The sequence below is a fragment of the Colletotrichum jinshuiense genome, chromosome 2 (assembly GCF_051148585.1).
Source record: "Colletotrichum jinshuiense chromosome 2, complete sequence".
Taxonomy (NCBI): domain Eukaryota; kingdom Fungi; phylum Ascomycota; class Sordariomycetes; order Glomerellales; family Glomerellaceae; genus Colletotrichum; species Colletotrichum jinshuiense.
Window position 1 is genome coordinate 665,258 of NC_139309.1, and position 12,885 is coordinate 678,142.

General features: G+C 55.8%; 4 protein-coding genes across 4 annotated transcripts; 2 read left to right on the plus strand and 2 right to left on the minus strand.

Annotated features, from left to right (window-relative positions):
* Window positions 1-275: 275 nt before the first annotated feature.
* On the minus strand, window positions 276-2,281 carry EsH8_II_000178 (Smg-4/UPF3 family-domain-containing protein; the record flags this gene model as incomplete). The annotated part of the gene is made up of 2 exons (XM_083263476.1): window positions 276-1,971; window positions 2,028-2,281. The coding sequence occupies 2 exons, from the start codon at window positions 2,279-2,281 to the stop codon at window positions 276-278; spliced, it is 1,950 nt and encodes a 649-aa protein (XP_083120798.1).
* Window positions 2,282-2,784: 503 nt separating this feature from the next.
* Window positions 2,785-5,354, plus strand: EsH8_II_000179 (type 2A-related serine/threonine-protein phosphatase SIT4; the record flags this gene model as incomplete). The annotated part of the gene is made up of 5 exons (XM_083263477.1): window positions 2,785-4,159; window positions 4,215-4,300; window positions 4,520-4,632; window positions 4,682-5,111; window positions 5,163-5,354. The coding sequence occupies 5 exons, from the start codon at window positions 2,785-2,787 to the stop codon at window positions 5,352-5,354; spliced, it is 2,196 nt and encodes a 731-aa protein (XP_083120799.1).
* A 921-nt stretch (window positions 5,355-6,275) lies between these two features.
* On the minus strand, window positions 6,276-6,874 carry EsH8_II_000180 (CXXC motif containing zinc binding protein; the record flags this gene model as incomplete). The annotated part of the gene is made up of 3 exons (XM_083263478.1): window positions 6,276-6,608; window positions 6,664-6,778; window positions 6,840-6,874. The coding sequence occupies 3 exons, from the start codon at window positions 6,872-6,874 to the stop codon at window positions 6,276-6,278; spliced, it is 483 nt and encodes a 160-aa protein (XP_083120800.1).
* Window positions 6,875-7,233: 359 nt separating this feature from the next.
* Window positions 7,234-9,180, plus strand: EsH8_II_000181 (uncharacterized protein; the record flags this gene model as incomplete). Its single annotated transcript, XM_083263479.1, has 1 exon — window positions 7,234-9,180. One exon carries the CDS (start codon window positions 7,234-7,236, stop codon window positions 9,178-9,180), a length of 1,947 nt encoding a protein of 648 aa, XP_083120801.1.
* Window positions 9,181-12,885: the final 3,705 nt, after the last annotated feature.

Here is a 12,885-nt window from a genome sequence, read left to right on the forward strand (position 1 = left end):
CCCGTTCGGTCGACGATGCAGACAAGGAAATGCGGTCAGCGGCCGGGGTCGCGCTCGTTTCGTCGTTTGGGAACCCTTGCTTCCGTGCTCATGCCCTCTCCCCCTTCTCTCTCTCTCTCTCCCTCCCATTTCGGGCAGAAAAACGCAGGTACGGGCCTCCTTCGCAGCTTCGGTCCCTGCTGCCGTGTCGCCGTGCCGCGGACTCGCGACGCACACGTCTGGGGGCCATGTAGGTACAATTGCCGTCAAAACCGCAAGCTTTCGGGCCCTCCTCATCATCCCGTACCTGCAGCGGCCTGCGCATCCTTGTTACCGCTGCCGCCGCCAGGGGCGCTCGCCGAGGCTTTGCCGCCCCCGCGACCGCGTCTGGTGCGCTTGTGGTGCTCCGGCTTCTCGGCGGGCGTGGCATTGCTGGTGGACCCGGACGCCGAGGGCGCGGGGGTGCTGGAGCTGGCCGTGGCGGCGGCGGCGGCGCCGCTGCCGCCAGCAGTTGCGTTGTTGGAGTTGGAGGCGGCGGGCTTCTTCTCCTTGCGCTCGAGGACCTGGACGGTGCCCTGGGCGACCTGCACCGGGCTCGCGTTGACGGCCTTGACGAGGCCGTCGTGGTTGGAGAAGTCGACGTAGGCGAAGCCCTTGCGCTTGTCGATCTCGACGAAGGTGACGGTGCCGAAGGCCTCCATGGCCTGCTTCAGCAGCGCCTCGGTGACGCCCTGCGACGGGTTAGCGTGCTTGACGAACCCGCGGGTCGCGCCGGACGTGACGGCCGCGGAGCTCTTTTTCGAGTTGCTGTTCTTGCCCGAAGCCTTGGGGCCGGTCGGGGGGTTGGATTTGGCATTCGTCGCCGAGGCGGCGGGCTGCGATGCCGGGCCCGACGCTTCCTTGTCGGCCTTGGCGGCCTTGTCCCTGTTCTTCTCCTCGTCTTTCTTCTTGAGCAGTACGACGGGAACTTTGGCCGGAGCCGGAGCGTTAGAGGAGCCGCCGGATTCGGTCGATTTGCCCTTGGCTTCACTGGCGCCCGAATTCTTGCCGCCGCCGCCGCCGCCGCCGCCGCCGCCGCCTCTGCGAGAACGTCCCGACTTTGACGCGGCGGGTGTTGTGCTCCGCTCTGACGTCTGCGCATTGTTCGAGGATGATTGGGCCGGCGCGGCGACGGGTGCTTGTGGAGCCGGAGGTTCGCTTGCGGGTGGTGCTGGTTCCTTTGCCGGCGCCGCCTTTGCTTCCGCCTCGGCCTTGGCAGCGTCAAGTCGTGCCCTCCTATGGGCGCTTCCGGGACTGATGCCAAGGTCCCGCTGCAGGATGCGGGCGGCGGCCGCGATGCCAGCCCGCCGACTCTTGGGCGCGTCTTGAGAAGCCGAAGAAGACTGCGTGATCTGGTTGGCGACGGCTTCGGCGGCCTTGGCTGCTTCGGCGGTGGCCTTCTTGGTGAGGATCTTGACCGTCTCCTTGGGCTTGTCCGTCGACCTCTCCGTCTTAGAGTCCTTCTTGCCCTTCTTCGAATCCTCCGCCGTTGATCCCGACGCCTTGCCCTTGGTGTTCTGCGACTCCTGCCGGGCCTGCTTGGCGCTCTTGGCGGCAGCGGCCTCCTTCTGTTTGTTCGCCTTCTTTTCCTTGAGATACTCGATCAACGGTGTCGTCGTGACCTTGGTCTCGGGCTTCAACTCCTCCGCATCCTTGTTCTCGCCGCTCTCCCCCTCCTTGTCCTGGTCCGGGTTGGTGAGGGAGTGGAGAAACGCCATGAACTCGGGGTCTTGGTCGATTGTGCCCTGTCTAGGGTCGCTGCGCTTCTTGCCGCTCGGGACCTTGTTGTAAATAGCGAATTCGATCACGGGTGGGCCGACCAGAGAGGCGCTGTTGGACGTCATTTTGGCGTCCTCCCAAGATTTAGCCTGGATCAGGGTGGAAAGAGAGTTTAGGCTATCGCGCTTGAGGACGTTGAGGTAGATCCTGGCCGGCTTCGAGGGTTTCGCCGGACTACGTGAGCAAAGGGTCAGTCCCTGGTCCTTCAAGACATGCAAACAAGCACGTACTCCTGTGAGATCTTTCCCGGTGCAAAGTTGTGCCAGCTGACGAGTCCATTCCCAGCCTTCCACTCATCGCCGAGATTGTTCCATAGTTCCTGCTCCGTCAAGCCCGGTGGGAGTCTTCGGAGAACCACCTTGTCGCCTTCGACAAGAGCCCGGCTCTTGTTGGACTTCGGCGCATCGGCGGTAGCCTGCTGACCAGAGACCGGAAGCACTCCATTCGGCTTGCGGGATGCGCCTTGGGCGCTCGATGTCGCCATCGCGAGAGACAAAGCCTTGTGCGTCAAGCGAATGGGCTTGTATGCGGCTGGCGATTGGTTCTCAGTAAATCGAGGGACTTTGTTTGGTTATTGTTTATTGTCTCGAAGCCTGGGTGCAAGCAGCGTGCAGAACATTGAAGATTCTCTGTGCCAAAGTAAGCAGATGGTCGCCTCTGTGTCCAAGACACAAGGTGTACACCTGTGGTCTTTGTAAAGTTATCGTGACTGATGTGACCGCAGGGTGGTGACGCGGGGCTGGCTCCTGGTTCACATTAGCCACAGATCTGAAAGAATAGCGCACAGAGAGCAATAAAATGTGGATCTTATCTGATAAGGCGAGGCTAGCCCCTTTAGGATAGCTCCTATTCAGTGGGGGTTTCATTTTTTGCCCAAGGAGCTCCTGGAGAAACTTCGGAAAAATACATATTCTCACTTCATCACATCGGCACAACAATATTCCGAGGCCACAGCCAGCCGAAGTTCACCCACCAAAGAGGAGCATCATGGTCGAGGATCCCGAGTCCTCCACCGAGGACAATGGCACTCCGCCTCCTGACGACCACTTTCCGGAGACTTTTCCGGATTTCGACTCTGCAAAAATAGCTTCAGCGCGTCAAAAATTGGAGGGACGTCCTAAAAATAGAGACGCGCCGACTTCAGATTATCAGCCGCCGACTGAGGAGCAAATCCAGGCGGCTATCCAGCGCGCGAATCTCGCCTTCAGTAACCCGCTGACAAACGTCCCTCGTCGTGGACCTGCTGGAGCCGGCCGTGCACGCAATCGGAGTGCGGAGGTATCGTTCAATTTACCGTCTACACATCGTAACCTCCCTCCGCAGCCGGTCCTCCTTCCTCAGGCATCTACTACCGGTCCGCTTCCGACTGTTGCGTCAGGTTCTGGACGAGGTCGAGGCATTCCAGTCCCTGGCAGAGCGGCGTACATCCCCACACTTCCTGCCGCGAACCGCACCGCGCAGCTGATACGTCCGCGTGCCCCCAACTCCAGCCGACCCGTCGTTGTTGGAGGCTACGACAACCCTTTCCACGAGCACCTACAGAGAGTCGCGCAACGAGAAGCCGACGACAGACGTGCTTTTGAATTGTACTTGAATAACCCACCTCGTAGACTCGATCAGCAACCCCACGGTTTCCGACCGCTCCCAGAGCTACCCCCTGCTAGCACCATCCAGCCCACCGTTGTCGCACCCGCCCGTGCTTTTGAAGCCCCTCTCCCCGCTCAGAACACAGCTCCACCGCACCCTTTGCGATCAAACCCGGTCGCCTCGAACCAGCAGGAGCCTTTTCCAGTGCCCTCACGTCGCCGCCAGCGGTCCGCATCAGTATCAATCCCCTCCAACGCCCCTCCCTTCGTCTTTCCCGGAACGAGTGGTAATCGGCCACCACCTGAGCCTGTCAACGAGGAAGCGTCTACAGAACACGAAGAATTCGAATACTCTGAAGATCCAGAGGTACACACTGCACGAGTCGGCCGCGTTGTTCGACGAGCCGACGACCCCGCCAAAGACTCATCCGACGTTTCTCTGCGTGGCGGAAGCCTAGACATTGACGATTTTCTCGACGGATTCGACCCTGACTACTACGAGTCCGACGCCCTAGAGGACGATTTGACGGAACTGGACGACGAGTTCAATCCCAACATCTCTGAAGATTTCGATCCGTACCAAGTCGAGGCAAACTCCCGAATCTACGCACAAGTACTGCACAAAATGGCGAGCCACATTCCCAGGCCCGGCCCCGCCAACCTGTCGCCCAACGCAGGTTTGGACGAGTGGCTGGAGGAGGCCAAGCAGTGCCACTACTTGCCCGAAAGGGCTATGAAGGAGCTTTGTGAGCTCGTAAAGGAGGTTCTCATGGAGGGTAAGGAGCGCAAGATTCTCACTGATCTTCAGTTCCGCTGACATACCGGCTTCAGAGTCCAACATTCAGCCAGTTTGCACCCCGGTTACGGTTTGTGGAGATATCCACGGACAGTTTTACGATCTCCTCGAGCTGTTCCGCGTGGCGGGTGGAATGCCTGGCGAATCGGGGGCCGAGGCGCCAAAGACGGCCACCACAGTCATCAGCCCCGAGGATATCGAGCCGCCTACGGAGATTACGAACCCCAAGCTCAAGAAGAAGCTTAGAAACTCTGGAAGCCCGCCTGCCGATGAGGATGAAGATGACGATGCTGCTGCCGCGGACACCAGCGCGACTTCCCGAGCTGACTCCGCCGTCGAGGTTGCCACCGGCTCTCAGTCTGCTGAGACCCGCTTCGTCTTCTTGGGCGATTTCGTTGATCGCGGCTACTTCAGCTTGGAGACCTTTACCCTTCTCATGTGCCTGAAGGCCAAGTACGTACCAGCGAGGCTTAGTTCATTATGGTACTAACCGAAATCACAGGTACCCCGACAGAATTGTTCTCGTCCGTGGTAACCACGAGTCTCGTCAGATCACCCAGGTCTACGGATTCTACGAGGAGTGCCAGCAGAAGTACGGCAACGCCTCCGTGTGGAAGGCCTGCTGTCACGTCTTTGACTTCCTTGTACTCGCTGCCATCGTTGATGGCGAGCTTCTCTGTGTCCATGGTGGTCTGAGTCCTGAGATCCGTACCATCGACCAAATCCGTGTCGTTGCTCGTGCCCAAGAAATCCCTCACGAAGGCGCTTTCTGCGATCTTGTTTGGTCGGATCCTGAGGACGTTGAGACTTGGGCTATTAGCCCTCGTGGTGCCGGCTGGCTCTTCGGCGACAAGGTTGCAACCGAATTCAATCATGTCAATGGTCTCAAGCTCATCGCCAGAGCCCACCAGCTCGTCAATGAGGGATACAAGGTACGCGGTCATCTCGATATGCTTTACCCACATTACTAACATATATTTCAGTACCACTTCCCCCAGAACTCGGTTGTCACTGTGTGGTCTGCTCCGAACTACTGCTACCGCTGCGGCAATGTTGCATCCATCATGACAGTCGACAAGGACATCAACCCCAAGTTCAGCATCTTCTCCGCAGTTCCCGACGACCAGCGACACGTTCCCGCCAACCGTCGTGGACCGGGTGACTACTTCCTATGAACAATTTCTTTCTCTTCTGAAATCCGGGGATGCATCCGATTTCTCGTCAATTACGCAGAGGGGCACACGGGCCCAACGCCCAAGTTTTCTCCGTAATGCCCGATGGACGATCGATGCGTTTCCGCTGACCGCCGAATATTCGGCGGCAAGGCTTTGAAAAGATGACAGGCCTTACATTTGTCTAAGTACAAGGGATCATCTTGGTAACGAAGTCCTGGGCATGACCAGGACATCGACGTTGTGCACCCTGACACAACGCATGATGATGAGAGATGGTTCTATACTTGCTGCAAACCCCACCAAAAGAAACCATTGCGATGCATGGTTTGCAGCTGCGCAACAAAATTTGGACTTATTACGAGTCTACGACAAGGGATCAGGCTCGGTTGGGCCCGATGGATGGGTCGTATTCGTGATTTTTGAGCATGAGCATCGAGGACTCCTCCCTGGGCCGCAGCTTGCTTCTGGCTCGCCCGGATCCAGACGAAGACGGAGTTGCTCACTCGCCTGCTCAGAAATATGTCATGAAGAAGGGATTAAGGCATGTGCCTTGATACGGCTTGCTCTAATTCACACGAATGGGGAGGGACAGGGCAGGTTGGTTGGCTTTGTGACGTATATAACGATGTCACGCATGGACTAGAGGGCGAGGGGTAGACCTCCTTGTAGAGTTAGGTTGGTTTAGAGATGTCAAATACCCAATACATGTTGGAATGAGAAAACCTAGACTCAAGTGATCACTTGAAGAACTACCGAAGCTACGCTCATTACAAGCCCATGCCGCCTCACGACAAAATAAGCAGGGCCATGCTGAAAAGAACCTGCCCATTTTTCTTCACCACCCGCTACACCCATCAATGCCCCCCTTCACACCAGACGCCGTTCGGTAACAGTTCCTCAAGCACCTCTCAACAACTCATTTCAAGCACGCTTGATCACCCACTTCAGATCCTTGATGCTCACCTCCTCCCCAGCCTTTTCGTCATAGTCGTACCACTCGCCGTCGGTGAGTTCAATGCCAGTGAACTTGCTACCCGAATCAATACCCTCGGCCAGCCACTCTCCTTCAGGGATGAACTCGGTGAACTCCAGACCGCGGCAGTCGAACTCCAGAATTTTCTGCTGCTTTGCGGGCTCGCCTTGTTCGTATGAAGCGGGGGCGGCCTTGATGGAAGCGGAAGACTCGCGCTTGCAGTTCTTGCATTTCCAGACAAAGTTGGCCTCGCCTCTGCTACCACTCATCTCGTTGTCGTCCTTGCGTTGCGTTTTAGTCTGAGTAGAAAGCTGTGAGGGCTCGGAAGATACTTACAAATCTACTTACGCCGATGGTCTTGTCGTGGACTTCGCGGCATGACGTACACTGTACTTTGAAAGTGTACCAGAAAGGGTTGCCCTCGCTATCATCGGGGCGGAGGTTTGTGACCCTTGAGAGATGAGAAACTTTCTTGACGGCGAATTTTGTAACCTCAAAAAGAGAAAACTTACCCGTTGAGCTCAGCTGTAAGTGCAAGGGCGAACATTATGCCTTTTTTTATGGTACGAACTGGGATACCTCTAGAATCGGATGCTCGAGTTGTCTCTGGGAGCTGCGCGATTGCTATGAGCTCCTCGTAACAAAACCATAGTGGGGTATGGAGGGGCTGTCGCCTCACTTCTGTAAGCAGGAATTTTGCCTATCTGCATTTCCTTTAATTGCATTTCAACATTTTCCACCACCCCTGCCACTGAACCGGATCCGGTAACTCGGCCCAGTACGTCAATTCCACTCCATCAGACCATAATTTCCAGGCCGACAACATCTCGAAACCCCGACCGCAATCCCGCCCAACCCATCAATTCGACTCACCGGGGCTGCCAACGCAGCCGGCATGCCGTCAGAATGCAGGCACTTTGGTCTAGAGCAGGCCAGGCGCATCATTGCGGTTGTAAGCCCTGCTTCAATGCCGCCGGAGGTATGATCCGACAGTCGGCGACGCGAGCGACTCAGCGAAAGCCGACCTTCAGCGAGATCTTTACGGCATGCTATACTTCGATCATGGGAACGGCGGCCGTGCTGGATGCGAAGAGGAAGGATGAGCGACGAAAAGACTTGGACCGACAACTCGAGGAAGCGAAGGCGGAGCTTGCTAGGCTCATGGAAAATGCACCGGACATTCGCGATACGGCACCTGCTGCAAGCATTGGCAATCGATACAAAGGCGCATTGAGGGACCATCAGAAGCAACGAAGTGAAATCGCCGAGTTTTTCGACACCCTGGGCGATTTGCGCACATGGTCCAAGCCAACGCCGAGGTCTAGCGAGATCGAAAGAATGTGGGCGGAGTATGGGTTCAGCCCGACGGAGGACTCCATCGCCGCCTCCAAGCGAACCGACTACCGTGCCTTGGACCGCTGGCTCATTGAGGAAGAAGCTCAGTCCGACATCCAGCATCGCGCGCCGAAAACGCTCAGACAATTGAAGGCGGCAGAGACTGCCGTAAGACAATTGGTGTCCAGTTTGCTCAATGATAGCAAATCGATCATCGGACATGATGAGATGCGCAAGTTACGGCAAGAACTCGCAGATTTGAAGCAAGACTGCCTTCCTTGCTACGAGCGGCAGGTGGACCCAGTGGCTCTTAAGCAATGCAGTTCAGAGCTAAACAGCTCTCTGAGGGACATATTCACGGCATCACATCCTTCTAGCCTTTTGAAAACGATCCGAAAGGTGTGCCATAATCTGCTTGTCTCGCCACAGCCGCCTACTATACACACATACAACACGCTTATCATGGGTTTCGACGGCGCTGGTCTCCACCCACTGGCTTCTACTGTGGTCAACGCATTCTATCATTCCAAGGTTGAGCCGACGCAGCGGACGATGGTTTGCCTTTTGAATCACTTTAAAGAGACGGGCCAAGCCCAGAACTTCAAAAACGTCATTGAACGCATGACGGGAAGGGATAGGAGAGGTTTGAACATTCGAAGAAAGATGATTGAGGAGGTGCTTGAGCACGGGCAACTCCGGAAATGGGCACGAATGAAAGACGTGGCCATTGGAAACAAATATATCATCGAAAGGGCTAGGTTTGATGCTGACCTTTTTGCCGCCATCGTCGAAGGCATGCTGAGCTTCGACTACCTCAGGCATGCCGCCGCCACACTTGCGATGGGTATCAGACTCGGGCTCACGTTCAGCGCGCGGACAATATCCCAGCTGCTTGACCAGTGCGTTCACGCCCTGGACCCTAGAGCCGCATATGAGATTCTGCAAGCATTCACGGCCAGGCCCAGACTCGTCAACGCGGCCTTCTGCCAAGAGAGTGATCAGCCATATCTCGCTGAACGCATCCAAAACCTATTAGATATCTGCGGCATCCAGGGTTCATCACCAGCCTCCGTAGCACCGTTTTTACAGGATCTGCCGGCATCGATTTTACCGTCCGAAGAACAGAGACGAGGCATGCAAATTACTCGTCTCGTAGTCCGAGTGGAAATGTCGGAGAAGAAGTTGAGGAAATTTGAGAGAACCCTAGAGTACATACGGAACTGTACGCTGGGGCAGCAGTCCCATGTCGGGAGCTTGGACGCATCAGTCATGCAGGCACAGCTTGTAGAGGATATTTCTGGAAATACCAGGAGAGCCACAGTTGGCAGCAATTTCGGTCGAGTTGAGACAACGGGGACAAACAAGGGGCAGCAGAAGATGGCCCAAACGACGGCAGACTTGAAAAAGACCAGGCTCTTGGACAGTCCTAGTAAACCTAACGCTTGGTCTCGCTTCGAGGCGGCGAGTAGAATCCCGGAGCGCAGAAATGGAGAGCTGGCCGCCGCCAGTGCTTTCTGAGCGACGGAACATGTATGTATATAGTATACCATCTCTGAGGTTGAAGATGATGGGCATATGCTTGTCATATGCTCGAGGCGACCACGGATACGAGGCGAGCGAAGCCAGCCATCAAGAGGCTTGTTACTTTTAGACTTTAGAACACGATTCATGTACAGAGCATATCTATGTGTTATCAACATGCACATCTTATCCGTTCACTCGCCTCTGCCGCCTCTGTTTTTCTCCCAGCCTTCCCTTGGCAATGCAGCATCTCAAATATTGATAACAGAGGCCAGAGCCCTGATGTACACGTGGGCCTCCGGATTTCTGCCTTCGCACTTTCTTTTTTGTTGAACATCGGCGGATATCAAAATCACCCAAAAGGAAGTTGATGGCAGGTGAACCCCTTGTGTCTTTGATAACTCACGAGACACACTTTAAGCAGCCTCATATGAAGACAACATACAGTACGCCTCGAAACTCTCACCGCTACCAAGTCAGGATCGCCAACATTTTGTTGGGGTATACTCCTCATCATGTTCCTAATCACAAAGTGATTTACGGTGCGGACAAGTCTAGATGGCGCGGGAGGTGATATACGTCAGCCGGCGAGTTACGTGGTTCCCCAAGGCGCGGGGATCACAGAGTGCTAGATTCGGCTTCTACAGAGACGCCCATGACGCACAACACCATCCGTGGTGTCGAGAATGCTTCAAATTGGCAGACAGGTGTGCGGAGACAAGCTTTGGGCCACTCAGTCACAAAATGGCTGTGTCACTACTCAAAATCCGTCTGTTTCTCGACTGGCACGACGTCCACAACGCCACCCTACGGCGTCTTCCTGCAGGTTGATGAGACACCATAGGTGGCACATGGCATTTGTCGCCGCCGCCGACGCCCAGTACCATCACGTTGAGAATACGGAGGCTACCACCGCCGGCCGGCCCGTGTACAGAAGCGTCCAAAGCAAGCCAAGGCAATCAAGATTGACTGAGAACGTGAGCAAGACCAGCAAGCACATGCGGCCCAGGCACATTCAGTCAGTGAATAATTCCAGACGAGCTGTCATCGACGTATACTACACAATGGGGTTCGCGTGAGGGGATGGGCACTAACTTGGGCCAGCTCTAACCGGCGTGGATGGAGAACCCGGGATCGCTGGCGGTTGTCGAGGGGGGAAGGGGGGGCAGGTCCAGACCCCTCGATGTGCAGGCAGGGGTGCGCACCATGCGGGTTACAAGGGAGGATGAGCGGATGAGCGAATGAGCGACAGCATGATTTTGGGGGAGGGGGGAGACGATCTTCTTGGCTCAGACGGCCGCTATTTGTTGCTGTGCCTGGCAGCTTGGGAGCTGCCAAGGAACGACACAACCATCACCCCGCTGCAGCAGAGGAGGCTGCGGCCCCAAGCGCTATCTATCTTTCTCTCTCTTGCGCGCGCGCACAGGGATTGACTTTGCTAGGGTGGTTGCAGGTGATATCATTGCAGTGTCCAAGGGAAAGGTTAACCTCGAGCGACCTTGCCTGGCGCGACTGGAATTGGCGGCCGAAGAAGAAGCAGAAAGCAACAAACCAAAAACGGGCATAAGTCACATAGTACATGGTTTAGAGTATGGACAAGGGCGAATTCCGATTCGAACGGGGGGATCGGGCCAATGGACGGGCCGGTCTTTGGGGAAGAGTTGTGTAACAAGCGGGAGCTTAAAAGCCAACTCCCCAAACTCTTGCAAAGTTGGCACGGGGTAGCGAGGACGAGATGTCATCAGCCGCAAGTTTGAATCCCAGGAACTGGAGAGTCTAAACAGAGAGTGCGGGGTGGGGGAGTGAAATGGGTCCGTTCGGTCACAGCGCCACCCTGTTGGTGGTACTTGATTCACGCAAAAAATTTGGTAAACTCCTCGACAGGTTTGGTTGTTGGACAAAAGTTAAAAAGAGCAGCGGCGACGTTGGTCGTGGGTCGCCGTTGGACCCTGATATCGTCACTCTGTTGCATCCAGGCTTACGAGGTCTCCACCGCGTCGACCAGCCATCCTCTTCCACAGCGCTATGCCGACAGGCCCAGCAGTCGGCAAAGCCTCGGTGGATTTCAAAGCCGTCCCCCTTGCCCCCGTTGACAACGTACTCCGGATACACTATAGCGAAAAGACGCCCAGGTGCCGAGGCCGTTAGTTGCCTTGACCGGTGACAGGACAGGACAGGGCGGGACAGGACCCCTAAAACCAAAACCCGCAAGACGCATCGACAATGCAGCGGCTCGGCGAAGGTTTTAGAGCCATTCCAGGGGAGAAGATTGCAAATTTGGTAATAGCTGAAAAAAGGTGGCATTTTTAGAAGTCTGGGCATACAGCGACCGATGTCGGTTTCAGGGTCCTTCCTGCCCTGGGAGGTCACGAGGGCGGACAACCTGACAAGTTCGAAGCGGTCTGGAATTTTCTTCCAGCCCATCTGACCCGACATGGCCTGGTCAGAAATGCCGGGACCCGGGCACCAGCTTCAGAAGAGACCACGCGTGCAAAGCCATGAAAAAATAGAATGATTGAAAAAGGGGGGAGGGGGGAGCCGGCGGAAACCACTCCTGTCCGGTACTGCCATCGCGATGAACGGTCAGTGTCGTGAAGGGGTCCAGAGGGACGGGATGGCTAGCATTCTGTGCTACACGAACGGCGGGGTGGCCATGGACAGGCCGGCCATCTGGGGCCGCGGTGGAGCGTCGATCCCGTGACCCGGCGAATCATGAGTCGGGGGCGCTCCACGGGCGGCCAAAAGCGGCTTCCAAGTGGCCAGCTTCACCGACCCGATAACGCCACACCCCAAGCTGTTTTTGGATGATTACTATTTTTTTGGGGGGGGACGTTTGGCCTCTCTGACCACCACGTTCAGAAGGGACTGGCGCTGGCGGCGTAGCGGCGTAGCGGCTTGTCTCAGGTACCTCCCAATTGCGTCCTGAGTCGTCGTCCCGGTACCGGGTGGTCCTTTCCCTGCAATTCTTCGCATGCAAGGTACCTCCTCACCGGCGCAGAGGTACGGACCGCCAAGGTCTTGGGTACCCGACGGCGTGGTGTGGATGTGAGATGAGCTCACACACGTCTTCCTCTTTTCTCTTTCTTGCCTGTTGCATATGCTTCCGTCAGTTGTCAATCCACGTCGGGGGGTTCGGTTTCTGCGTTTCTGGTGCTGGGAGCTGGTTCATTCAAAATCCCCCCTCCAACCCACCGACAAGCTCAGCTCCCTTAGGGACCCAGATCTTTTTTTCCTCTTTCCGTGCTTGATGACTTCGACCCTCGGCAATTGACCACCCTTCGTCATAGCATCCCCGATCAATGGCGAGTTGGATGTGGAGCTCCTTCGTCCCGTGGAAACCGACAGGATTCTCGTGACTTGGGCGCCTTGATTTTGCATCCCTGGCGCAAAACAAAGAAGCAGAGTCAACTTTTTTTCTGCTTCTGGAGCTGTTCGATAACCTCGAATCATTCCCACGCTCCGTACCTACCTACTACTACCAACTCAACCCTCATCAACTAACCAACTACGACTAAACGAGAGAGACTGAAGGGAAAAAATGAGCAATTGTGCCGCCTAGCCCATCTGCCTCTAAGCAGCTACTTGTCTTTTATTTTATCTTATTCTCATCGGCTTGTTCTCTCGTCGACTCATAGTTCATTGTTACGGTACTCTTTACAGTTGTATCGCCTACACATCATCACTACTTATCGAACGCCACGT